This window comes from Hirundo rustica, chromosome 1 (genome assembly GCF_015227805.2).
Source record: "Hirundo rustica isolate bHirRus1 chromosome 1, bHirRus1.pri.v3, whole genome shotgun sequence".
NCBI classification, from domain to species: domain Eukaryota; kingdom Metazoa; phylum Chordata; class Aves; order Passeriformes; family Hirundinidae; genus Hirundo; species Hirundo rustica.
Window position 1 is genome coordinate 23,897,977 of NC_053450.1, and position 26,989 is coordinate 23,924,965.

Consider the following 26,989-nt stretch of genomic DNA (forward strand, 5'->3'; position numbering starts at 1 on the left):
CTCTCCTGGGGACTCTGGATCTCTCACTCCTGGGGCATAGGAGCAGCTGGACTGAGGGCTTGATTTCTTTCCTTTGGGTTATTTGGGTTCCTCTGCCCCACACTGTTCATTTGTGCTCTTTGTGTCTGCGGGGAAGAGCCTTTAATCATGGACTTATTTTTGTCACTAAAAAGAGTCTGGGTGGGCACTGCTTCAACAGTGGAGGGTACAGCATAGGCTCGTCTGTGACTCAACGCAGATACTGCCAGTCTAAACTATGTGAAGCACATCTAATTTTTTTTTTCAGTTACTGAAGAACAACTAAGAACATAAATTAAAAAAAAGCAAAACCCTAACCACCAGCTTTATATTCTTAATATTAGTAAAGTGAGGGGAAATAGGAAAGGATTAGGTGTTTAAATAATGGTTTTCATAGAGTGCTTCTAACCACAAGAGAATTTTGTTTCTCAAATTTAAGTGTAATAGGCTTTAGACTGTAAAATGCTTTATTTAATCTTGGCTTGAAAGCAATGCCAGTGAAGTGGACTGGTCACAATTTTGTTAGGTGGTACTGACTAGCCAAGTCTTAGAAACGGTTCCAAAGTGCTTGTTATTCTAAATGCTAATTGATTTTTAGCAGTTAAGTCTCCCTTTGTTTAGGGTGAATTTCTTGTTTTGAATGTGGCTTGTGTCTGCTTTGGGTTTTTTCCCCTTAGAGCAAACAAGTTTATACCTAGATCTTTATAGCCCTAGGATATTTCAAGCTATAATTATTTCTCTTTCCTTCCCCCTGCTTCTAGGCTCCCTTGTTTTCAAGGCTGGACATGTTAAGCTTAGGAAGCTGTTGCCACTATCTCAAGTGGTGTTTGTTTCCACCCTCCGGACTCTTTCAGTGGAGTACGTCATTTTTCAAACTAGTTTTTGCTTTTTGTACTTGAGAACACCTTTCCTTCTATCTGCTGGGTTTTCTCTTTCTTCTATTTATTGCTTTAGTTTCGACCACAGAAGTTTAAAGCCTTGCATGTGTTTTTATGTGAAGGCTTCTTTAAGGTGATACGTTGTTGAGCAAGCATTACAAATGGAGGCACATCTTGTTAATAAAAATCAGATTTTTTTTTTAATCCAGAAAAAACGCCTGGATAAATATAATAAAAGTAATTTGTTTGCTGGCGGATATTATGAAAACCCCAGTATCCACGCGCCGTAACGCACTCGGTAAATCTGTCACGACTGCGGGCAGCCCCATCCCTTGCGGTGCCGCCTCGCAGCCCCGGCCGAGGGGCAATGCCGGGGTTCGCCCGGGAGCCGCCTCAGGGCCGGCGCAGCGGCGCTCGGGGCCCGCTCGCACCGAGGCGTTCGCGCCGCTCCTGCCGGCGCCGGAGCTCGGCCGGGGAGCGCAGCGGGCTCTTTAAGAAGCCCCCGTGTCGGTGGCTGTTGCCGGCTGCCAAGTGCGGGAGAAGCCGAGCTTTGCGGCGAAGCCCGAGCGTAACCAGCCGGCTGGGGGAGATGCCGCCCCGCAGTGACTGACAGCAGGACCAGCTCTATGCAAATGGCGCCGGGGGCTCTGCCGGGGCTCTCTCTCCACACGCGCCGCCGCCTCTCGCCTCCCGCTCCCCGTAACGCGCCCTGCCTCGCTCAAAGCAATTGTTGCGTTTTGGGGGGGACGGCGTTACACGTAAAATCATCTCCAGCACGGTTTCAGTTTGAGATTGTGTGAGGGAGCTGGGAGATGTGTCAGAGCTTGTTACTCCAGCTAAATTAGGTAATTTTTAGCTGGGTAATGTGCTAATCTTTAAACCTTTATGTTTTTAAATCCTGCATATGTCTGGTCTCTTCATACAAAAGTGTATTTTGCTTGTTTCTTCTCGCCTTCTTCAGTCTGAAGCCTTATGTAGGTCAGGCTTGGCTTAAGCAGATTTCCTGAACCTGCGTCAGCTTAAGCTGAAGGAATTTTAATAAACCCTCCCTTGTAGGCGTGGGCCTAAATGAGACTAGCCTAGTTAAGCCTGATCTTTTTCTGTTTGTGAAAAAGAGCTGAGCAGAGCTAGGGACTGCATGGTGGCTCCAGGAACGGCTTCCTTAATTCAAAGATAACAATGGTTGGGAAGGCCAGATCTTCTAATTTTACCTTATCAGAAAAGCTTGATTTGCTAAAACTCGTGAAGCCGTATGTTAAAATTCTCGAGGAACATACCAATAAGCATTCTGTAATAGTGGAAAAAAACAAATGCTGGGATATTATAGCTGATAACTACAATGCCATCGGAGTAGATCGCCCTCCTCGTACTGCACAGGGCCTGCGCACGCTGTACAAGAGGCTCAAAGAATATGCCAAACAGGAGCTATTGCAGCAAAAGGAGACTCACTCAGATTGTAAAAGCAGCATTTCCGAGCCAACCAAGAAAGTTGTGGAGATGATTCCACAGATTTCCAATGTGTGTTTAAGAGACAGGAGCGGTGTTCAAAGGTGAGACAATTCTTTTTATTTTGTTACTGAATGAAAATTATGGCGCCTCCTATCTACTTTGTAACGCTTTTGCTTGTGCTCAGGCACCTAAAGGAAGTGTTTATCAGAGAAAATTCCCAAATGGGAAACAATGACAAAAATAATACTGCTTTTGTTTTATGAGAAGCTTTATGTTGACTTAGCATTGCATTAATTTTTTCAGCTCTTTCAAAGCTTGTTTCAGAGTCTTTGTCATACTCTGGAAAGTGAGGGTTAAGAGAGAATCAAGGAGAAATAGTAGCTCCAACCTCTACCCCTCCCCTACCTTTTAATAGGCAGATTATTCAAACACTGGCAAAGTGATGGCTATTCTCCTCCATTTAAGGTAATACTGCAGTCATTTTGCAACATATGGAACTGTTACCAGTTTATATAGGATTTTTAGTTAAGTTAGTTCACAGAGCTAAGAAACATTATTCACCTTTTTTCTCTCATTTACTTTGGTGTTCGCTTGTTATGTTTTAACTAATCCCAGCCCTTTAAAGAAAAAAAAAAAAATTGATTCTCCACACTGCAGTGCCTTTGTGAGTGCAAATGTTTTTTTAAATTATACTTTTCTTGCATTGACGGTGCTTCCCTGAAGCTGGAGCAAAGCTAATTGCAGTCTAAACTCCAAGCAGTTCTGTGTCGTATGTGAGGTAGTTTAAATACAGACAGAAACTGAGAGGTACAGCACTAGAAGTTTTCTTTTTTTTTTTTTTTTTTTTTTTTTTTTTTTTTTTTTTTTTTTTTTTTACTGCTCAGTAAAGTGAGACACACTGTCTAGATTTGAGCCAGACATAATACAGGCAGGCACTGTGCAGGCTTTCTCCCACAGCTGGCTAATGCCCCTCATATCTGACTTGCAACACTCTGCTGGTTCTGTATTGGTCCTTGAGGGATCAAAAAATGCCTGGGTCGAATTTTGGTTCCTCCAGATACAAGAACTAAGCTAGGGAGTGGGGGAGGGAAGTCAAATAACTCCCCAGCAACCTTGAGGAAGCTCTGATTTTTCTTATTTTCCCAAGCAGATTAATGGGAAGCGAACTTTCCGTATTTTAATCAGATACACTGATAGTGAGTGCAGCAGCGTAACACTCTAAGAAAAGCTGGCATGCGCACACTCGCTGAATTGGATTCATGGTGCCACTGGTTGAACTGAATGGTAACAATTGTCTAAATCCCAACATGCCAGATGCTCTAAAAATATTCTGTTGTGGGTTCTTTGCATAAAGAAGTCTAAAGCAACTGGACTGGGCTGCTGCTCCCGGTGAATGCCCCTGGAGGAACCATTCCAAAGAATTCTCTGGAACAAAATGAGGCTTTTAATTGCGCTAATAAAGGTTGCAGTGTCTTGACTACCAACTTTTGTAAGGAGGGGGAAAAAAAAATAGTGTGAGAACTTTAGTTTGTAGATCGGCTTATAAAAAGCACTGACGCTTTTAGTGAATGATTAAGAGCTAATGATCTCCATAGTTTGTCTCCTGTAATTTAAACATTTTTTGCAGTTTTTTATGGGTCTGGGAACACTGACTTGATTACTGCTTACCCAAAATGGTTGTTCCTAGGAACAGCCACTACACTGTGGGCTGAAGGAAAAGAACATAATTTAAAAGATTATTTTTTTCCCTGCCCAAATACGTAATTATTTGATAGTTCTTTGAGTTGCATTTTACCCTAATTTTATAAACCCAGTGTTGGGTTTTAACTCACCAGGATATGACTTAGGTTTTGGAGGAGGGAAATATGACTTATAACGAGCCCAAATTCTTAATCGCACCTTTAAGCAATTTCTACCTCTCTGTGATTAAACAAAACCTGGTGAATCATGGGTGCCTGCAGGGTTATAAACACCATGCCCCAATTGTGGTAACTGTTGTTTGTCTTTCTTTCAGTCAAGTTGTCAGAAACAACATTAGTAACCACCATACAGGCAGCTCTTTTGTTTCTCAATTCCTTCTTTCTCTCTTTGCTGTCTAATTGTTTTCCTCTTAAGAGGCTGACTAAGGAAAAAGAAAACAACAAGCCTCATCAGAGTTACCTGAAGATCTGGTAATTTTTTAGTTTTGTGTGGGTTACACACTTAAGTGCGGGATTTTTTTTTTTTAACTGTTTGGAGGCTCTAGTCTATGCTACACAAAATCTTACCTTTCTTTCTTCTATTTAATCTCTCTTACTTTCTCTTTCTGCTCTCTCTCCATTTCCTTTTGTCAGAATGACCTGCTTCTCCTGCTGGTTGTTTCCACTTTTCTCAGGCTAGAAGCTGGCCAGGAGCCAGCAAATAAGAAGGAGAGAAGCTTTATTAGAAGCTGTGGTTGTGAAGAGGGGGAAACTCAGAATTACACTCAGCACTAAGGAAAACAAGTGAAAATTTGTGTGCAGGATAATGCTTCTGATGCTGAGAGGACTAAAACAATATAAGAAAGAAGCATGTAGGAAAAAGTGAAGCTTTGTAGCATGAGGTAGAAGCGAGTAAGGTGATATAATTGATACTCTATAGGCATCTCAGGTAACAGTCAATAGAATTAAGATTATATTGGTTTTTTCTTCAGGGAATTAATGAAAGGTCAGTTTTCAATATCTGCTTCAGATGGATGGTGGTTTTTAAAAAATCTTTAGTTTAAATAGTTTGTGTGGTTGACGGTTTATTTTTGGAAAATATATTGCTCTGACCCTGATGAGCCTTTTTGCAACTGAGTACTGAGAAGCTTTCATGCTTTTATTATAGAAAATGCATTTTCATGTTAATGGATGGCAGGCTAAATCAGGGTCCTTCAGAAACTGGAACTATGATTGCTTACTTCTTTTAAATCAAGAGTTTTGAAGACCATGGGATCTTCATGAAGTTATGATCATGTCACCTTTTCATTAAGGAGTTAGTACATTTTTGTGAGAACAGGATGTATAAATTACATTTCTTCTTTGCTTCTGGGAATTTGAACCCACATCTCTTACTAACCAGGATCGTGTTTTCATAATCAGATAGTTTCTCAGTGTGGCTTGCACGGCTCTGATGGCATTTGAAGGTGTAGAAAAACTCCACTGCTCACCCCCAAATTTAAGATGGTGACTCAAGTCCTCCAGGATTGGGAAGCATCTGTTAATGTTACATTAATCATGGATCCACTTGCTGCCTTTAACTGCTAGCAGCAGCTTTTGAAAGGTTCAGAAATGTCTTGAGTCTGCTGCCACCAGTTATAGCCTCTGTTTTAGACAGTCCTGTCCATGAGGGTGCACTGACTTGGCTGTCAATCCCAAGTTAATATATTCGTGTTCCCATGTAACTCTATACTGCCTTCCCAGTCATGCTGCAAGTATTCTTTGTAGATCTGTACAGTAATAGATCAAGAAGCTGATCTGGCTTAAAAAAGCATTACCTGAATAAAGAGGTGATGTGCAGAAGATAGGGTTTCAAACACAACTGGTGGTAGACAAGTGTCAGGAACAGCTTGAGCCATTATTATCATCAAAGCCAGTGTAATGTCAAATCATGATTTGAGATGCTGCTGACTCAGGGATTTACACAAAGATGGATGAGTCAAGTGGGTGTTGTTCTTTGAAAAAGAAATGCACAGAACTATAGACTGTTCTTAATGGAAACATTTCTGTGTCTTCAAGCTTCAGAAGAAGTATTAAGATCAACGATTCAAAGAGAAGGAGCAAGGATTAGCTTGGTTCCCAAATCTGCTGGCAAGGGTCGTCTTTTAGGCTCTGGTTTCTTTTCCCAAAGTTCTTTGTGTAATTTTATTTAGTGATTATTTTACATTGAAAAAAACCTCAAATACTTGGGTGCATGAATCAGAAACAGGGAGCCACATTAAGGCAGGGGGAGACAAGTCTGGGAGATGGAAATGTTGCTGCCATAGTCCACTCCATCTAAAATAATGACCTTTTAAAATCACCTTTTATATTATATAAACTTTTTCCTGTTATTTGCATGACTTGGTGCTGCTTTTTTTTATATATTTTCATTTGTCACTAATAGCCCTTGCTTCTTCAGTGTCAGAGAGGCCTACCAGATGAGCTCTCTGTTGGCTGTACTGCCTTTAGAGCAATAAAATCTAAGGCAGGGCTGTGTGTAGGAAGAACTAGGGGCACAAGTGATGTTCAGGTAATGAAACAGAGTTCTGGGCCTAGATAGCAGAGTAGTATTCAAATGAAGCTTTGGTTACTTACAGCTATGCATTTTAAACTAGTTTTTAATGGATTATTTAAATATGATTTTGTGTGTTCTAGTGCTAGTATCGATAAAGAAACAATTGCTGGTACCAGTTCACCACAGGCAATGCTGGATCACCATCCTGCGACAGTCATGATGGACTTGCAGTCGGAAGAGGATGTCAAACCTCCTCCTTCTCTGATTATAGACTCACAGCAAAATGAGAAATTAGATCAAGAGGAAGAACACCAGCTGGTGCATATTATGGAAAGGTCTCCTTCAACATCAGTGTCTTCAGTTGATATGAGAGTGATGATGTCTCCTTCCCCTGTACCAAGAAGAGATGAGTTTTTTAGGCTTGAGGTTGGAGAACGCTTTAGACCAATGTGTGGTTATGACCCACAGATGTTACAAATGCTGAAAGAGGAGCATCAAATAATATTAGAAAACCAAAGAAAAATTGGTCTTTATGTCCAAGAAAAAAGGGATGGTTTGAAAAGAAAGCAGCAACTGGAAGAAGAACTGTTGCGAACAAAAATCAAAGTAGAGAAGCTGAAGGCAATACGACTACGCCGTGATCTGCCAGAATACAGCAATATCTAAATGTTTTATTACTTCTGTCATATTCTTTGAAATACTTAATAATAAATGCAAAATTGTTTCTTATGTTTATATGGATGGATCAAAATCTGGGCTTGAGACATGAAAGCATGTGTTGTTTAAGTACCTTAGAAGAATACCTCGTGTGGGTTTGAATGCACCAACTCTTTTCATCTAAAGTATAATCAAATCCACGTGTAAGTGTTTAGATTGATAAAAATCCAAACTTTAAAAATATTTCCACTTATCTCTAGGGTTGTGGTGAGCTAATGGAAATTTAACTCAGCTCTTATTAAAAATATTGGTCATATGCATTATTTTTTCAAATAATCACCTTTAATATCTTAATGAAGTTGCAGGTAAATAAATGCATATAAGAAGGACAAATAAGAGGCTATGTTTAAATGTTTTATTCTTTTCAAGTTGGTAAATCTTATTATTGTAGTGACGTTTTGCTGATATATCAGCTTGGAAAACAAAATTTCTGGATTGTTATATTTTTTTAATGTTCAGTAGACAGTTGAATAAATGTACATCTTTTTAAAAGCTAATACTTTTTAATTGTTTCCAGTGGAGAAGTGTTTTCATAGGATGTTATCAAAGTAGAGACAATGAATGCAACACTTGGTTTTTAAAACTGCATGCATATGTAATTTGTGTGTACAGTTAACCATGATTGTGTATTCAGTTATAGTGATTATACTGGTGATCAACCACATAAATATCTACTTTGCTCATTTGCATGCATAATTACTACAGTGCATGTGCAACCAAGACAGTTGCAGGTGCCTTTGATCAATATCACTATGACTATAAGCTACTGAAATAAAATAGTTTCTGTATGTAAGTAACATGTGACTTGAAATCAACCGAAGATTGTGTTATTCTGGGTCTCTTTTATAGATGCTGTTGTTCGGATCTTTCGATTAGTTTCAAATAAAAAGCCCCAAGTGAAAACAAAATTGTCTGTCCTGGTAGCAGCCATTTCATCTCTAGTTATGATCGACGTTCGTAACTGGAAGAAAAATACATGGAAAATACCAGTTCTAGATAATTAATTTCTTCATATTTCTTACTCTCCCGCCTGTTGTGAATGGACCGACTACTGCCTTAGACCTCTGGCTCCTTATTCCCCGTAACAATGCTTTCCCCTTCCTCTAACCTTTACAGCAAAAAAAAGGAAATGAAGGACAGCATCAAGGAAAAAGAGAGAACAAAGGAAATGTAATTCCTCTGGTGCCTCCCATCTCAGAGGGCCCCAACAACAGAATGAACAAAAGCAATAGGAAGGAGACTATTTCTTCCTCACTCCTGTCACCACAGTTTTCTCAAATTTGCTTCTTTCTCCACTCCCACAAACCTCTGCATGCAAGCATAGGGCACTGGTCTGCATCAGCAGACTTGCAGTGAGGTAAGCCTCACACCTCCTTGTTGGCCTTCTGAGTGAATCAGGTACCACAGGGGGAGGTACTTAGTGAAAACTGAAGAATGGAAGCATGTAAGTAGGTGTAATTGAGCAGCTAATGGAGCTTAAAGAATTGTAGTTAAATTTTGTGATACAATAATCATGACTGTCACTGCTCCGGATAACTTTAACGGGTTTCAGGTAGGAAAAGTAAAGGAAGCAAGTATTTTTTTACAAACTGAGAAATAATATAGAACAGTGAAAACACGTGTCGGCAGTATGGAGTTCCTCAATACGTTTTCAGTTGTTTTCTTGAGAAGAGACTACTGTGTTTTGGGAATTTTTGTGTGTACTGAAAATGATGGTTCTTGGATAAGTGGCCTTTGTTCCCGTGCAGTCCTTGGCTTTCTGCTGTGTTTCTTAGTTCAAGGACATTGATCTGTTTTTGTGTAGCTGGAAACGCTTCAAGGAGATACTCACTTCTCTGAGTTTACAAGGATCAAAATGCTGGCTTTAATAAATAAATATAGATTTTATTTGTTCTGCTTCTCAGAAATGGGAAACAGCACAAAATTATCTGCCCTTGTCTTGTAATTTGGAAAAGTATGGTTTTATTATTTCAGTTGAAGGTCAGAATTCTGGTTTCCAGAGGTAAGGAGTTAATTTCTAGTTTCTGTTCTTACATATTACGCAAATTAACAAGTTTCCAATAGTTCAGAAAGTAATTCCCATATGGCTCATTGTCTTGCAGTGGTTTTGAATTATAGGTACTTTTAATACTGGCCACCAAAATGCTCTTGAGACTTAAGAATGTTTTCTTTTGGTGCTAGATGAAGAGGTGATTCCCATGGTTTCTACTGGCATGGTGTTTTTATTTTGAGGACTAGAACTAGAGGAATTTTCAGTCGTGGAAAGCTTATAGTCTTTTATGAACTGGCAGGTAAAGTAGTTGCTAAAATAGGACTCTCTGTAAAGCAAAGTCTCTGTTGTGTTCTTGATGTTGGAAGGGGAAGGATGCAAATGAGTAAATACAATACACAGTCCCCTTGTAGTTGGTGTTCTTCTGTGTTTCGTTGTTCAGACTTCGTGTCAGTTGTTAATGGAAAACTTTTGCCTGCAAGCAGCACCTTTAGTTTGGAGATCTCATGCTTCTCATTTGCTGTGTTCTCAGTTTTGTTTCTTTTGACTTTTGGGTAGCTTGGGAAAGGGGAAGACATCTGTTGAGTGAGTGCCTGTGGAGTTTGCTCCTTTCTTTACTAGTGAGATGATTATTTCCTTTCACTAGAGAAGTGTTTCCTCCAGTGCCGTTATGTTGCTCTCTCAGTGCTGACTGTATATTATACCTCTCTTATGTTGGTGGATTTGTGTTTCTTTCTCACTCTACATCTGCTTTACAGTATCGGGTTATCTTTCTGAGTCAGACTTCTCCATGCTTGTTCCTGCTTTTTTTCCATGTATTCCTAATGTTGGGTACATGCACCACAGCTGTGGCTGCTCCTTCTGGACCATGAAGTGCTATGAATTTTTACTGTTCCAGCAAATGATACTGTGCTAGAATGTGTGAAAGGGATGGTAGGAAGCCCTTCCCTCCTTCACCCTCATTCTTATCCTCTTACTCCCTTTGCTACATCTGGCAGTGCCATTCCCTTTCTGCATGTTTATAATGTACAGAGTACAAGCAGAGTAATTTTAGGCAAGGACAAATTTCTACCATATGTTCATGTCCTTCTACTAAGATAACTGCAATAAACAGGCTGTAGTAGTAACTTAATTCCAAACATCTAATGGATTTATGTTTAGGATTATAATAAAAAACTGCACCTATGATAGCTTTGTGATAATTGTGATAGCATCTTGTGTAATTTCATCTATCCTAGTAGCTGGCTAACAATCAGTCTGTAATTTCATTGCTGTTACCTAATTATTTTGCTTTTTTTTGTTCCTGCTTCCCCCTGTAAGCTTTTGATTCCTGTGGAATGGTTGCCCTAGATGAGAATTCTTATCAGGTATAAATGGTAAGAGAGAATACTCCAAGACTGGGAGAGATTGCTTGTAGCTAATTGTACTTGTCATACCCCTGTTTTCTAACATTTTCCACTTAACTAGCTTAAATTTATTTCTTTCATTTATATTTCTACACATTTTCTGACTTGGGATTTTCCCCCCCCATACAATGAAAATACGTAAACTTAAGCTTGCATACTGTCTTCTTTGGGCAAACTTATGCTCATTGGATTTCCAATAGTCAAAGCCATTAAGTTCCTTATAATTAAATGATAGTTGTTTCTGAGTGGGAGGAAGAAACAAGAAATTGTGCTACCCAGTCTGCCTAGCTAAGCTGTCTTTTAAAATTTCCCATCTTTTTTTAAAGTGCTTTAGGGTGCTTCCGTGTCAGTTTTAACTTCAGTAAAATAATGAAACAGTTACTCAAGAAGATGATAAAATGTTGTTTTCCTAAGATGTTGATTACTTTTCCCTTTTGCTTGTGAAAATAAAAAGAAGCCTCTAAAAAGAACACTTTTTGCATTAAAATGCACTACATATAGCTTTCAGTGTGTATTTCTAGCAAGTATGGCCATTATTCTATCTTCAATATCCAGGTCTTAAATAATTTGAGAAGTCTTACTGCCTGTGTCTTAGAGAGGAAAAAAAGAAAAAAAAGAAAAAAAAAAAAAAAAAAAAAAAGAAAAAAAAAAGAAGAAAAAAAAAAAGAAAAAAAAAGTGTGCTGTTTACAGTAGTTAAAATAATGTTTGCTAGCTGTCTGTATAACACAGGACTAAATTTCAGTCATTCTGTGACCTCTGTTTCTGTGTTTTATCTGTGCTAAAACCAAAAGTATTTGCCTTGGTGTCAACCTGTGTGTAGTGATGCTTGCTCTTAAATGGCATCCAGTTTGTCTGGGTAGTTTTTCTCCATACTGAAGATGCAGTTTCCTGAAGTTCCACTGAATGCTAACTAACAAAATGTGAATTCTCCCTGGTAAAACCTACAGTTGTCCAGTGGTAAAACAGCTGAAAACCTTGCATTTGATGAGTGTGTGTGGGGAGATGGATGAGGGTCAGAGAACCTGAGGAAAGCTCAGCCATTCCCCACTGCCCCTGCCTTTCTTCTGTGCTATGGGATTTTCTGTTTTATCCTACTGATTACACATGATGATTTGTTGATGCATCCAAATATCTCTTCAGTAAAACACCTTGTTTGACTCTATTACTCACACAAGAAGAATGTAACATAATTTTAATTGCATACTTAATCAGCAGTTACTCCACATAATTTATTATTTCTATTTATTCTTTAACAAAACTGCAGACTTGGAAAATGCTACTGATTTTTTTGTATTTTACATATGCAATTATAATTATTTTTTATTTAAAGAAGTCATTGTTTCTGGGCAATTCCCTTTTGGCTTTTGAATTTCATTTATAGTTAGGCACAATAGTTAGCATAATTTGACATAAATATCATGAAAAAATAATTCCACTGGCTTACATTGCCCCTCCAGATTTGGTTGACTTCAGGACCCAGTTTGGTTAAGGCTCAGTCATTTTGTTTACAATATTCTGTGTGTCACAATTTGCTTGCTTTGTATGTTGTTGTAAGAGCCTTGTCTGTATTGCTAATACTTTCTCAAAAAATACTCATTTTCGAAGTTTGGAACTTTTTGCATGCTTGAAATAAGTAAACCAGTCTATAAATTACTGATTTTTAATTGGGTTTTTTTAGCTTTCATTTAACAGAAGCAATTGGACGAAGTGTTTGGGGATGGGGAGAAGGGATGTTGGACTGTCTGTGGTTAGTTGCTACAATATTGTGTCCTGCATTGCATCAGATAAAAACTTGAAGTAGTGTCGAGTTGTATTTGTAATTATTCACTGAGTCATGTGAAAGAAGTAGTTCATCATAACTCAGCAGCAGTTTGCAGATAAATTTTACATAGGCCACTTGTCAATAGTATAATTTTGTGAAGTCAAAATGTTTATGTGTGGTAGGTAACAGATACAGGATTAAACCCAGTATGTTACTATTGCTATTGCCCTGTTCTCTATTGGAATATGACATTTGTTTGGGGCTGTGCTGTAAGCCACCCCCAAACAAAATTGACATGTAAGCTCTGCAGGTTTCACCCAAGTAATGTTTGCATTGCTTTGCATTGTAAGGAGGCTTTGGCAGCAGATTGTACATGACACAATGACCTTGGTAGCATTAACTGTCAGTTTGGCCAAGCTACTTTATGCTGTTTCCTCCTCTCAGGCTATAACATTTGTGTTCTATGTATGTGTTTATTGATTACTCATCTTTTTCCTCTGAAATAAATTGCAGAGAGAATACTCTGTTCAGCTTATATTGAATTTTTATCATCTTTCCTTTGTAGTGTTCCAATTTCTCTGTGCTTTTGAAAAAGTACTTGAAACTTGGCATCAGGCTAGTCTTTGGCCATTCCTATAAAACCTCACTCAAGTTTGTTTTAATTTGTAAGTCATTAACAAACACAGAAGATGGTCATTTTCAAAACAAATTTGTTACACTTTAGATGTAGTCCATAACAACTGATTCTTAGGAAGGCCTGTCCAGCCTGAGCACTTTGCACTCGTGAGAGTGGATCAGGGAGTTAGTTGTGAGCACCTTGAATGAAAGCAAGAAAATGTGTCTGTAGTTTTGCCAGTAATGGGACAGCCAGCCTCAGTGAGGAAGCCACTTTGTTTAGATCCAGAGGATGGCACATGACAACAAGGATCTCAAGCATACATGGACTTCTTTTGGGGCAGTAAGGATTTCAGAAAGATGTTGGACTGTCCAGCTGGATAGGTAATGGCCAAGCTCTTTTGCAAAAAGAACCGCAATAGCCTGGAAAATATGGCTTGTGGCTCTGTGATTCAGAGTCCTGCATAGTGTGTGTGCAGGAAAGGACTGGACTAAGTTAATTGGGGAATTTAGCCGTTGCTGTTTGCTATAATTATTTCTGCTAGATAAAATGTATTCCTTTCAGAATAGCTTTTGTTATGTAACTGTATGTGCTGATGTACTGTACTTGACTTTTGAAAATACACAATTCCTAAGTGAACTTCTGAGATGGCACTAAAGGTGTTTTTCAGCAGTGCAGAACTTAAATATACATGGAAAGTTTTGGATACTTAAGCTCTGAAGATCTAGTGGGCATCTCTAAAGCTCATTTTCAGAGGACATAGAGATAAATTTAATCTTTTTCTAAATCTCATCCTTCTCTCATGAGTGTGCCCATGCACGTATGTTCGTAGGCACACACGTACCCGATGAGATAGACACAGGAGCTGCACGTGCTGCAGAGGCTTTCCAGCAGCACCAAGGGTCAAAGCAGTCCTTTGGGAATAATGAGTAGAGCCGGTCTGCTGATGGAAAGCTGCCACATCTCCATGTCTTCTAGCGTTTCCTTATATAAGTGGTCAGCTCAGGACCAAAAATAGGCAGGGTTGACATAAAGTGGGCTCTGTTAAAGGCATCATGAGTTTAAGGCTTTCTGCATGGAATCATCTTATTAATTTGCATTGGACTTCCTATGCAATTTAAGTTGTATTGGGTTTTCTTACATCCAGAGCCAGCAAAGGCAGCAAACACCTCCTACCTCCACAATGATGAATTTCTTCTCTTCCCTCCTTCATTTTCCCTGTTGTGTTTTGCTTTCCTAGTAAGAATTACAACCAAAGCTCTAGGTTTTTATGTTTGGGCCATAAATATTACTTTTCTGCTTGGACTACTGAATGGATTACATTTATGTAAATCAAAGTTATGTAACTTGATTTGGAAAGATTACTTTTTCCTTTTCCAAATATTTCGTCAGCCACTCTGCAAGTAATCATTGCTGCATAACACATGAAAATTCTAAAAAATATGACTCATCCTTTGTGTGCCTCTTCCCAGGGTAATGTCATAAATTTTAAACAGTCCTGTTTAAATAATTTAGGACAGGAATATGCTGTGTTTCATGCTTGTGACAGTGGGCATAAATTTTATTGATTACTTGTATTTTAGGGACTCTTTACTATAATCCAGGGGAATCAAAGATGGCCATTAACAAACACAAACAGGACATTAAAAGTTTTTTTACTTCCAGTATGTGCTAAACAGATGTTAATATGAAGGATATGTAATCTTAATAAATCCCTTTCTGCCTGCTTGCTTTTAGTTACAGATCTGTTTGCATTTTAGAAATAGAGATTTTGTACAGTACAGAAATAGTTTTATTTTTCTAAAAAAAATGACAGAAGTAATAAGAAATGCTTAAGAGAATGCCAAACCACGCATTTTCAAAGTACTGCATATTGGTTTAGCTGAGTACCTTGCATTTACATTTAAACACAAAAGGATGAACATTTATATCTCTGCTTCCAAAAATGACTGCTTTTTGAGAAGGCTACAATTAGCCTGTGATTATGTAATAGTCTATTAACTATTTTTTAATAATGGAGGTTTTTTGTTATTTTTAAATATTTGGAATATTTTCATATCACATTTACTGCATACTATCATTTACTGCAATAACATTCAATATTTACAGAACCCAAGAATAAATTTTGCTTTCAGGTATCACTTCTGCATTTATTTTTTGAAGTAAAGACCCCTTTACTTGACAAATTAATCAAAACACCTTTCAGTGTGGATGGCAACATTAAGAAGTATAGTAAACAGTCGATTTGGATGGCATTTGATTGATTCCAATGTTTTACTGAGCTGATCTGGCTCACTGCACCGAATGATGCCTGCAGGCTTTCAGAATTCTCAATGATGCTGCTTTTTCCTTTGATAATAGGACTTGCACATCTATTTCTGTGGACCTGGCAGAAGCTTTCAGCTTAGTTCATTAAATTTTTACTGTGAAAGCTGGAGTCAGTTGGATTTTTAGACAGCTGAGGGTTTAGGAAGAATAGTTTTCTGCCATGGAGCTGTAATTTTGAAAGTATGTGCTCTCCATCCTCCTTCCTCTACAGCTGATACCCTTAAGAGGTAAATGTTTCATTAAATGGTGATGAGAGGATTGTTCCTACATGTTTGAATTAAATACATCTGCCAGCTCTGTTATTGTATATAGAAGGTTCCTATTTGAAAATAAAGGTTACATACTCAAGTGTTCAAAAACTCACAAATAGCACATGAACCCAGTTTTCACATTCTGTGGGGTGTAGTCATTAAGTACATGATTAAGGATTGTATTTCTGTAGGCTTCCTTGCCCGTTCACAGAATGGACTATGTCAATTCAGTGAGTCACTATTCAGTATTTTCTTTCCACCTCTTTGTTCAGTTACAGAGCTACACCTTGTTCTCAGCACATTTTTCAAACTATTTTGAATTAATTAGCTAATTTTTTTTCCTCTGGTGCTCATTGTGATAGTATCTGAGTGCCTGTGAGATGTAATTATGTTTCACAACATCTTTGTGAGACAAAAAATTAAAAAATTAATCTCCACTTTCTTGGAGATAAAGTGCGAGTTGAGGCAGAGAGAATAACACCAAAAATTCCTACTTTTATGGAAGATGTAGACTGAATCATGGAGGACTGCATTGTCTCAGTGCTTTAGGATACTGTGCAGTTAATCTTTCCCAACCACAACTTCCAGATACACCCATGAGTGTTCACTATTAATATAAACGAGACTGAATCACAAGTCAGATGATCAGACAAATATTTATTGCTGAAAGTTGGAGTTAAATTACTTTCTTTACATCACAGAGAAACTCCAGAAGACATGCAAGTAAAGTCCGGTTCTTAAAGGCATTATTCAGTTTATCTAAGCACAAGATTGGACTATCTGTCCTTGCAGCCTTGTCCATCCCACACCTTTTGCAATTTACAATAAAGCAGTGCAAGGATGGCAGAGGTAGCAGCAACCTTTTTTCCTGCCACTTTCCCTTCCTTTCCAGCAGTTCAGCTCTCTGCACTGAATGAGCAAGAAGTCCCATGGCAGTGTAGTGCAGCATGTTTTCTCTAAAGACTTTATCATGAATGTATATGCACAGTGGGGCAGATCAGGTCACTGCAACACCGTAGTTTTGATATCTTCAAACGTTGCTTGACTTCACAACCTTAGAACCGTTCATTTGATGGAAGATGGGTCATAGGCATGGTGGGCAGGTGGGTAGTGTAGTTTTATACCACAAGGTTGTTAATATTTTGGGGTTTGGACCAAATTAACATTTCTGAACAGATTATTCCATATAATTTGATATTTTCATCTGTGTAAGACAGGGTTGAAAACCTTATCTTTCCCTTTTAAAGTAATAAAGGAAATTACTGCATTAAGATGTCACTGAATTCACTGTACACCGTTAGAGTCAAGGCATGCAGTGTTTTGCCCAGTGAGTTTTGCACAAGTTTGCTGACTGCAAAGAAATTGAAAGACCAGAACTTTTTTGGGTTGAAGAGCAGAAGGTACTGAGGAGACTTCAGGGAAAGTGGTATGATGATTCAAGCTTTAGCTCCTGCTCTGTCTATGTGTACTTGTCCACTAGAAGATATTTGTCTGATTATGAGTCTTCTGCTGGTCCTAAACTCAGATTTGATTTGGGTTTGTCTTGCAGGGAATTATCTGTGAGATGGATCCGGTTCAGGAGCTTAATTACCTCCATCTCTTGTGTTGCACCTAGATCTTCCATTGCAGCTCCCTTCACCTGTAGAGCAGCTACCAAGCCTGAGTCTGTGAAATTTTATAGAACAGTGTAATAGTTACAGTATTTTTAAGCTGACCCTTTAAGACCACTGTGGTAGTCTTAAAAATATAATTAGGGAAAAAGTTGAAGGATGGGGGAAATGGGCCCTGTTTACCACGGCATTGTGTTTATGTGAGTGCCCTTCATCTCTTTGTGCAGTCAGTGCCCTTCTGTGCTCAACTACCTGCCATTTTTAAGTGGCAATACCATGTTTTCTTTAATTGTTCTCTTGTCATTTTCCACTTCTGTTTTTCCTGTCATTGCCTAATCAGCTCCTGTTCTCATTTTTTCCTCCCAAGTTGTCAGTGTTTTCCAGCTGTATATTTTCATAGTGAATCTTGCATTTTGAGGGTCAGAGAGGAGAGGCAGTAAGGGGTTTTTTGCACCACCTCCTACTCAGAAAATTCCATCTCTGTCTGGTATTGACTCTTATACTGGACCCCAATCCCAGTCTGCCTCAGTGGTTCTCAACCATCCTCCTAACTATCCTGTTGTCTTCTTGCTCTTTTACTCCCTGTCTCATTTCTAGTCTTTTCCTGCATGCTCTGCTTCCAGCTCAGATTTCCAGTCTTTTACCCAGTTGTCAATTTTCCACTGGTTCAACATCAACATCTTCCTTTCCAGCAATAGTCTTTCTTATAAGGCTTCATCTCCAAAATTGCTTTTCCTTGTAGCTGGTCCTTGTCCCTTCTGCCATTCTTACCTGTTTGGTGCCAGGAGTGGGGAAGATGGTCTGAAGGAGTGAGCCCTGGAAAAATTCCGTGCTGGAATTGTGGAAGAAAACTCAGCTTTGGTCTGAGCAGTGAAAGCTGTGACTACAGAGAAACGTTTTCTTGGCCTCAGTTAGAGCATGTCCAGTGTGTAATCCTCAAGAAATTAAGCTGTAGAGACTGTGCAAACTGCACTTATTTCTAAGAGCTTTTAGCTTTCAGGAATGGTAAAAGTTTTACCTTAGCAAAAAAAAAAAAAAAAAAAAAAAAAAAAGTCTTACCTCCTCCGCAGATTTTTAGATTCTTTTCCAGAGTACTGAGTTAGTAGAGCTTCTACAAGGAGTAAGAGTTAATTATGGCTAAGACTGGATTAGTCTGTGATTTTTTTTCCTTATAAACAGTGATTTTTGTTTCACTGCCAGTTTCTATGGGCATTGTGCGTCTGTGTGAATATGTGTGCCTAAACTGCGACAGCTAGCATGAAGATGTACTATGGACTCATGAAGGCCTGGCAAAGTTATAGCTTTTGTAAAATAAAATCTACTGAAGGAAATCCCGATAGTATTGTATGGTCAGGAATCTAGCGGCTAGTTTGATTGGCATTTCAGATTATTAAGAGACCTTGGAACAGAAGTTTAAAAAATTTTTGTATCATTTGCATTTTTGTTCAAAAATAATGTTGGATTTAGAACAATGGTGTGTTTCCCAAAGGAAATAGTCCTGCTTTAGGCGAGTTTGTTGTCTATGCTTGTACATGCAAAATGAATTACAAATACGTTTTGTCTTGGAAAGAGAGGTACAAAGCACTGGGTTGTAATCAAATGACTCTGAAATGTAATTCCAACTGTCATCGATTCCTGTAGGTTTAGGGCATGCCATCTTGACTCTTACTGTTTGCACTCCTCCTGAAGTCTCACAGAAATGCCATGGGAAGAGTTATTATGTATTTTTCCATCTTGGAGGCACACTGATATACATTTACATGTTAGCATAGTATTAAGTCTATGATTAGACTGAAATGTCATTGCAAGTGAAAGATAATGCTATCTGACTCATATTTCTTTAAATATTCCTGGGATGTCTTAGAAGTGTGTGACATATAGATCTTTCATAGGCACCTAGATATTTAACTGCTGTGTCTGCTCTCAAAATGTTATGAATTAATTTAATTAAGGAACTTTTTGATTGCTTCCTCTGCTCAGATGAAGGAGATGGTGCCAGCTCCATGGAGCAGACTGATGGCACCTGAGCAGAGTCACTGCAGAGGCTGCAGCAGAGCCCTGGCATTGAGTTTGGGCTGTGGTTCATTCAAAGCCCCAGTCTCCTTTTACTGCAGTTCAGATTTTTTATTTGCCTCCCTCTATTTCTTAATTGTTCCTTAGTGCTATAGAGTGCAACTCAAATCAAAAGTTGCCCTTTCTAAGCTGTGATTTTTGCATTGTGACAGTACTTTTTATTGAGAAGATTCAGAGCAGTTGAAGGAAAACTCGCCTGTCGTTTCGTAGATGCTTATGTTGTGGAAGTTCAGGTGCGGAGATGATGGGTAACACAGGACCCATGGTTTAAAAATCACCTCAGCCTAACAGTAGTTGCTACAGAAAATGGGCAGCTCCCCAGTCTCCTTGGTCCGAACTGCACACACCCCTTCCTTATATGACGGTAGTTGGCGATGGGATTCAATAGAGCTGGCTTTCCTGGAGCTGGTGGATGAGAAGCAGAGGAGAGGGAGGGAAAGGTGAGCTCACGGGCTTTGGCAGCAGCCTGCAGTTGGATGGGGCTAAGCCATCCATTAAAGCACACCCAGGCCAAGATGCCAGTGCCCGGGTCACTGGAGCGTGCCCCTCACTCCTCAAGGCAACGCGCTCGTACTTACGGTGCTGCAGCCCACAGCGCCCTGAAAATGAACGCGTGAGTTACCGTGGGGAGTCTTTCATAATGCAGCTACTTTCTTGCTGCATTGGGAGTAACCTAACACGCTTAATCGATGCATTTTCTCTAAATCCTGCTCATCAGAAACTGGTTAAACTAGTTTGCCATTGGAATGCTCCCCGTCCCCTCTCCTGGATCCCGTCCCGATTTCTGTAAATCATCACCTTCCTGAGGCTGCTGAAACTTTTCCTCATATCAGCGAGGCTATGGTTTATATCTTGAAACATAAGCCCTTGTTTTCTCAACCACAGAGAGAAAGCTTTATTTGTGGAAGCTTTTCAAAGCCTTGTTAGCCACGTCTTTGAAGTTCCCAAGCCCTTCCTTTGGGAGGAGAGCCATGCCTCTTGCTACTGTTTCTTCACGGAAAATCAAACCTCCCTGCCGGGCTGGGCTTTTGACTGCTTGGGAGAGAAATGAGTGGGCATGATTTCCTGATGTTTCTCATACCACGGTGTATGCATGGTTGCTGTTGCTTATTATTTTCACTCCGAACTGATTAACAGCGGAGCTCAGAAGGTACAATTACAGTCTGTCTTTCAGGGTCTCAGCAAATCCTGCTCTATTTCAGATACTGTCTATGGTCTCTGAGCAGCAAGGGGTTTCTGTTGAATCCACTGCTCGCTGTACCCCTATATCAAACACTGAACTTAGTTCCTGTGCATAGCATACCATTCTCATTTCAATTCCTGAAAAGCTCATGACACTGTATTTATTGAATTTGAATATTCTGCTATTGCACTGGAATGATCTTTAAAGTCAAATAGGTGTGAAGCTGAATACAAACAAAACTGATAAGATAAAAAGAAGGTTGAATGCAAGTACCTAATCAGCATCATTGGTGAACCGGTTTAGGTTTTCTATGCCAGGAAATTATATGGAAGATAATTTTGAGAGGACGTAATTATTTTTACATAAAAATGTTAAATTAAAACACCTTACACTTTTATCTGAAACTATACTGCAGTTATTGGAAAAAGGAAGATAATTTATGTAGCATAGAAGCAATTTGTTATTGCATATTTCTGTAAACAGAAGTTATGGTAGTTCAGAAGACAAATTGAGGGAAGAAATGTGAAATATAGCCTATTGCAGAGGCTATTATTTTTTATTTTCCCCATAGGAACATGGTGGTATTGCATGGAATACTGGTGCCCAGTTTGCTTTTTACTAGCAAGAGGTTGCTTTGGAAATCTTTTTCAGCAAAAGTCACTATTACAAACGGCTATAAATTTCCAGCTTTGCTTCTAAATTATTTGTTTTCTAATTATTTTAAATGAAGCAGGGATAAGACAAGTTTGAACATGTGTTATTGACTTGAAAGTTAGGTTACCGGTGATTCAGATAATACCATCCAGGACGCCCCGAGTAAAAGAGCAATGACCATAAAACAGATCTCAGGGGTCACCAAACTCATGTGGGAGGTCAGTGAAGGAAACAAAGAGGTGGTCATTTGTTTATGGATGCCCATCCTTCAAGAGAGGAGAAGAAAATTCAGCAGTGAAATCTCCAGTTCTTGCAGTAATAGTTTAAAGTCTTAATATTAGGAAAGTAGTTGTTGATTAAACTAAAAGAATCAGTTTGAAAAACAAAAAGAAAATCATCTTGTATTTATCTTTTGAATCAATTTACAATTAGAAGCTCAATATAGAATGAAACTAATCATTTGCAAGATACAGGTTTCCTCTCTTCCCCCCTCTCTCTTTCCCTTCTCTAAATCTTATCACTTGTTGATTACTGAAGATCCAGTAGAGCCTTTTAAATCTCTTACAGAGCTGCAAGGATTTTTTGTTACTGCCTAGTTCATTTACCAAGATTCACCTACAAAGAATTCCCTACATTTCAAAAAGGGTTTCTCTATTCCATATTCTTATCCTTCTGTGAAATGCCAGTGCTCAGTAGCTGTTCTGTTAATTCCTTGGAGATGGGGACACATCTGCTGCATGAAACTACAGATGTTGGCTAGTGCACTGAAGAAACAATTACGTATGGAAAATTCTGTCTGCTTTAGGAACTGTGTTAGCATAGACTTCTGTACAGACAATGCAACTCTTGGAGTGTTTTGGAAAGAAAATCCAGCTCAATAAAGACAGTATTTTTCATTTAGATAATACCTTTTTAGTAAACTCTAGTCTGAAAAATTGCACTCATTTTGGGCGTGTAACTTATGAGTATTTTGCAGTTTTAAGAATATGTAAACTTGCTGTAGAAGTGGTAAAGCTGCTCCTTTGTTGGATTATTTCTGTGAGCAAGAATTTCCTTTTGCTGCTTCTTCTTTAAATACCAGCACTCTTGCAAATTTTAAGGTTAGTCTGTGGCATAAGCGCTTTTCTGTAACAGATTTGTATAGTGTTGAATCCCAGATGGAATCAATGGAGCAAACCGATTTAAGCTTTTAACCAGCATGCCAGGGTATTTTAATGAAAATTAGTCTGATTCTCCTTTTGAAGCTGTGCATGTGTTGAAAAGGAATGCTACAGATATTCCTTTAGGTAATGCTGGTGACTTCTCTACCATTTCTCGTCTCAGATTGCGAACTCTTGAAAGTATGTGTTTGTTCTTAATGTTATAATCAACTCCTGTCTGTTCTATTATCATTTCCTAACCTTATTAACCTAAATATTGCCTATTAATATTTACATCCATGACGCTTATAACCGGGTAACACTTATAACTGCTGACAAATCTAAACCAATCTAAGCATAGTAACAGTGTTTGAGTTGGTGCATACTCAGGAGATGGTCTGTTTCAAGATTTGCACAATTACTTATTTTTGAAGGGTGCGAGGAAAGGAGTTGAAATTATATTTTGTATTATTACAGTTTTGGTTATTCTGCCACTTAGTACAGATGACTTCAGCTACAGGTTTGGTTCCTGGGCTCCTTTGTTCCCTTTTCTGGGTTCTGTGTTCCTTTCATTGCTTTCAGAACATTGCCCAGCACCATCTCATGAGGACCCTGTTTTCATTTTCTCCTGTGGTCATTTCCCTTTTGCTTTTTTTTCAGCCTTTCCTTTTATTCTTTTTCCATTCTTACTGTCTTTTATATATGTCACATTAGGAGATCACTTACTAATGCAACAGGTAATCTGATTTTTCTGGAAGTGCATACTTTCTGAAACAATGTAATGTTGTTTTATTTTGTTTTCTTTTCTGTATGAATCCTTATGTGGTGTTCTGTCTCATTACAAAGTTACCATAAGAACAGGAAATATACCACTCTGTTTATATGAGATGAAATGTATAGATTATCCTTGATTTTTTTGAAATGAGATAGGCTGTACACTTTATCAGGAGAACCTGATATTGTTATTTTATTTCCCTTTCAGATGCACTGCGTCTGCCAACATCAGGGACTGCAAAGGAAGAAGCAGCTCAGGAAGCACCTGACTGCCTTGTGAAATATTTCAGTGTCGTGTGGTGTAAGGCATCAAAGAAAAAGCACAAGAAGTGGGAAGGCGATGCTATTCTTATTACAAAAGGAAAGTCAGTAATATTGAAAGATATGGAAGGCAAAGACATTGGCAGAGGTATCGTAGATTTGCACAGTTGCTCAAGGGAACACCTGGCAGAAAATCACTGTGCTTTCAATTAACAGAGACTTAGCACTTTAGATATTTTAGTTCTTTGTACCAGTGTTGACAACAGGATGAAGAAACAGTAGGGATTTGGGGTGTGCTTTTGGTTTGTCTTTTTTCTCGGGGTGGGGGGAAGACTGCAAGAAAGTTTTATATTTATTGCATATAAGGCAGATGCATGGGGGAGGCTGGAGCAGGCTGAACAACATAATTCACAGAAACGCCAAATGCTAGTCCAAAGAGAGGATCTGGAAATCAACGGCTGTACTAATTCAGCAGAAATGCCAAATGAGAGATGAGTGGTTGATTTTGGTTGCTCACATAATGCAGAAGTGAAGGAGTTAAAATTTGGGGAAGAGATAGTTAGGTTTATTGTGAATATTTCAGTCAGCAGTAGGGCAATTGGGAATTTCAGAGGTTGGATCTCTACTTTTCAGCCAGTCAAACAGCTAAAAATATTATCTTTGTTGGAAAGACAGGCAAACAGCAACATTTTCCAGCCCAGCCAAAGTCAACTGTGTAGCAATTTTTAGTCTTGTAGTTTTAGCAGCAGCTGCTGCTGTAAGACATAGTTTGGGTTGATATCAGAGTTAAAAATAAGACTTGCAAACCATAGGCTGCCGTCAGCTTGAAGCAGAAATTTTTTACCGAAAGCAAAGCAAGAATTAACTTTGCTAATGGAGCCAAAGATATTCTGCTAGGGATTAGGATTGGACAATGTTTCTGCGAAGCATAATTTGATTTATTTTAGGTCAGAGATGGTTGCTCTGCTCTTTTGTTACAATCATGACATTGTGAGCCTTGTTAGGACCAGGCAGTTTTGATTTGCAAATCAGTCTGTGACTTAGAAGTTAATTTGAATTTATTTATAGCAAAGCAATATATGTACAGACTTGCTTGTTTTTGGAAAAGGCAGAGTGAAAAGGAGTAATGCCTGGAATGCATCAGCCACCACCCTGTTGTTCTTGTGTTTTTTCAAGTCCTGTCTTCTTGAATTAGCAGCAAACACAATAGAAAAATGAACATTGTGATTTTCTCTGGTAAAAGTTTTTTTACCGTGTTGGATGGTGTCAGAGAGCACAATACCAATGTCATTAGTGCTAACTTGCACATTCAGAGCTCCTTTCAAGTCTTACTGATTCTAAGAAAATAATAAATTGACCAATTTAAGCAGTGTGAGTTTTAAATTTCTGCAATTATTTAGCTTACTGAGTGGGAAGGAAAGGTTGTGGTGCTTACCTCAGTTGTGGTGCTTACCTCCAAAATTGTATATAATACTGGGAAGTTTATAGTGAAAGTGTATGAGCCCTCGGGATTATTAGTTTTATATGGGAAGAAAAAGGCAAAGGAAGAATTTTTCTTTTTTTCCTTAGGCTTACCAGTGCTGGATGAAGGATGGCAAAAGGGAACCTAAAATCAGCACAGATTATAGCTCAATTTTTAGGCTGCAGAAGATCTTTCTGTTCTCCCCTGCAATGTCCTAATTCCTTAATAATGCATTGCAAAGAATTTAGGACGTGCTCTCCTGTAAATTGCTGTGTGTTACAGAAACGGTTATTTCTGGCAGCTGCATAAACAGTTGAGCTTTGTAGTTTTGCTTTTTGCCTTCCCAGTTTCCATTTACCTTTAAAGCCCATCCTGTCTTAGAATTAGACTCTGCTGACTGGAATCTGCACAGGGATACACCTGTACTCAGTTCAGGTAGAGGTATGTAGAGGTAATAACAGAAAACAAAAATGCAGAGCAAAGGAGATCATAAATGCCCTCCCTAAGCATCCTATTTAGGAAGACACATGCATTCTTTTGTGTTCAGGCATCTTCAGCTCTTTCCTGAAAGCAAGTGTTCCTTCAAGAGCCAAACAAGGTTTGCTGTGTGATTTCTGAATACTTTCTATGGAGAGGAAGAAAAGTATCTCCCTTTCCTTTTGGCCAGACTATTTCTCAGCACTTGCTTAGACTGTGAAACACCTCAGTACTTTTTCCTCTTAAAGGAATTCAAATGCAGACCTTCACTTTCCAATCTTTCACATTCCTAGAAGCAGCAGACCTGAGTTTTGCAAACAGCTTCCAGGAGTCCTTATATATGGTGTTTGTTGGATAAAATGGGCCTTGGGAGGTCGTGCTTCTTTCTTCACAGCTGAGTGATTTTACTGCTGGTCTACACAATCATGCCCTTTTTCTTGGGGTTTTTGTGTTGTTTGTTTTTGTTTGTTTGTTTGTTTGTTTGTTTGTTTTGGTGTTGTTTTTTTTTTTTTTTTGTTTGGCCTGACTAGGGATCCAAGCCTGTTTATCCAAATTTACACAAATTCAGCAACTGAGGTAAAGAATTCTGGGACAGAGATATGGCTTTGACCTCTCTGAGTTAAGAAAATAAATTGTATATGTCCTCTGTTTCTTATGTGAGAGCTTCAACCAGTAGAATGCTATTTAAAAGAAGGAGCCCCCACTCTTTCCTACACTTTTGTCTTAAAAGGAAGTGGCAGCTGTAGCTGTATTTTGTAATGAGAGCAGTAGTATTTGTAGCTGCGCTGAGAATGCTCACCTGACCAAGCCCAGCTATTGAACTTACTCATAAATCTTGGCAATAATCAGAGCATGTTCCAGAGCATATGCAGAAGTGAAGATTTCAGATGCATCTGAATCTTTCAGTGTAAAAAAACTAATGTAGAATGATTTTAAAAGTAGAATACACTGTTTAGATCAATAGCAGGAGGAGTTAGTAGCCTTCTTTTGAGGCATGAAAGAAAGGGAAAAGGATGTAGAATAGTTATTAAGGCAAACTGCTGGATTTTACCATATGGGGCTAACTTTTAAAAATTCTCTTGAACAGTTGTTTGACGTTCAGTAGACTTGGTTGGTTATGAGGATGACTGAGTCTTTGCTCATATACTTTGCTATCTAATTCTGATTATTAGCACTCACATGTCACTGTTAAGGAGGGAAAGGCTTTGTGTAACAATTAAATATTTGAGAATCAGTTACTTTTTCATAGTTTTTCTTTCCTGCAGATGAGTACTAATGTTATGGAAGTTGTACTTGCTGTGTTGTCCTAATTATTTAACTTTTTTTTTTTTTTTTTAGGTACTGGATATAAAGCTAAAGAGCTAGACAGTCTTGATGAAGGTCAAACATTGATGGTTGGCGGAAAAGAAATTGAAGTGATGGGTGTAATTTCAGCAGATGATTTCAGCAGTGGCAGGTGTTTTCAGGCTGGAATAGGGACCCATGACACAGATGCAACTGCATTATCTCAAACTAATACAAAACCATTCTGTAAACCATTCAAAAATGTCTGTCAACCCAGTAGTAAAGAGAATATGCTCAAAGAGTCTCAAAGCTGCAGACCTCGCCATGATCCAAATGCTTCAAGTAAGATGGAAATTTTTAAGTTTCTTTAAACATCCTCTGACTCTCAAAAGATATTGAATGTGTAACCAAAGTTTTCATGTTCCTTCATTTATTACTGAA

The 26,989-nt window shown here is 38.6% G+C and overlaps 2 protein-coding genes across 4 annotated transcripts in view; both read left to right on the top strand.

The window, feature by feature from the left end:
* Positions 1-26,989, top strand: part of RAD54B (RAD54 homolog B) — a 64,674-nt gene that overhangs the window by 17,064 nt on the left and 20,621 nt on the right. For all 3 annotated transcript variants that reach the window (XM_040056461.2, XM_058422204.1, XM_040056537.1), the window contains exons 4-5: positions 23,273-23,473; positions 26,603-26,890. In XM_040056461.2, the coding sequence (XP_039912395.1) occupies positions 23,273-23,473; positions 26,603-26,890 (489 nt within the window). The remainder of the gene's footprint in view (positions 1-23,272; positions 23,474-26,602; positions 26,891-26,989) is intronic.
* On the top strand, positions 1,449-8,744 carry FSBP (fibrinogen silencer binding protein). The gene is made up of 2 exons (XM_040056656.2): positions 1,449-2,446; positions 6,701-8,744. The coding sequence occupies exons 1-2, from the start codon at positions 2,076-2,078 to the stop codon at positions 7,224-7,226; spliced, it is 897 nt and encodes a 298-aa protein (XP_039912590.1). The 5' UTR covers positions 1,449-2,075; the 3' UTR covers positions 7,227-8,744.

Excerpts from the sequence above, each read along its gene's own strand:
- FSBP (XM_040056656.2), top strand. The coding sequence starts at position 2,076 with ATGGTTGGGAAGGCCAGATCTTCTAATTTTACCTTATCAGAAAAGCTT. Across the intron at positions 2,447-6,700 it reads GACAGGAGCGGTGTTCAAAG|TGCTAGTATCGATAAAGAAA; the intron begins GTGAGACAATTC and ends TGTGTGTTCTAG.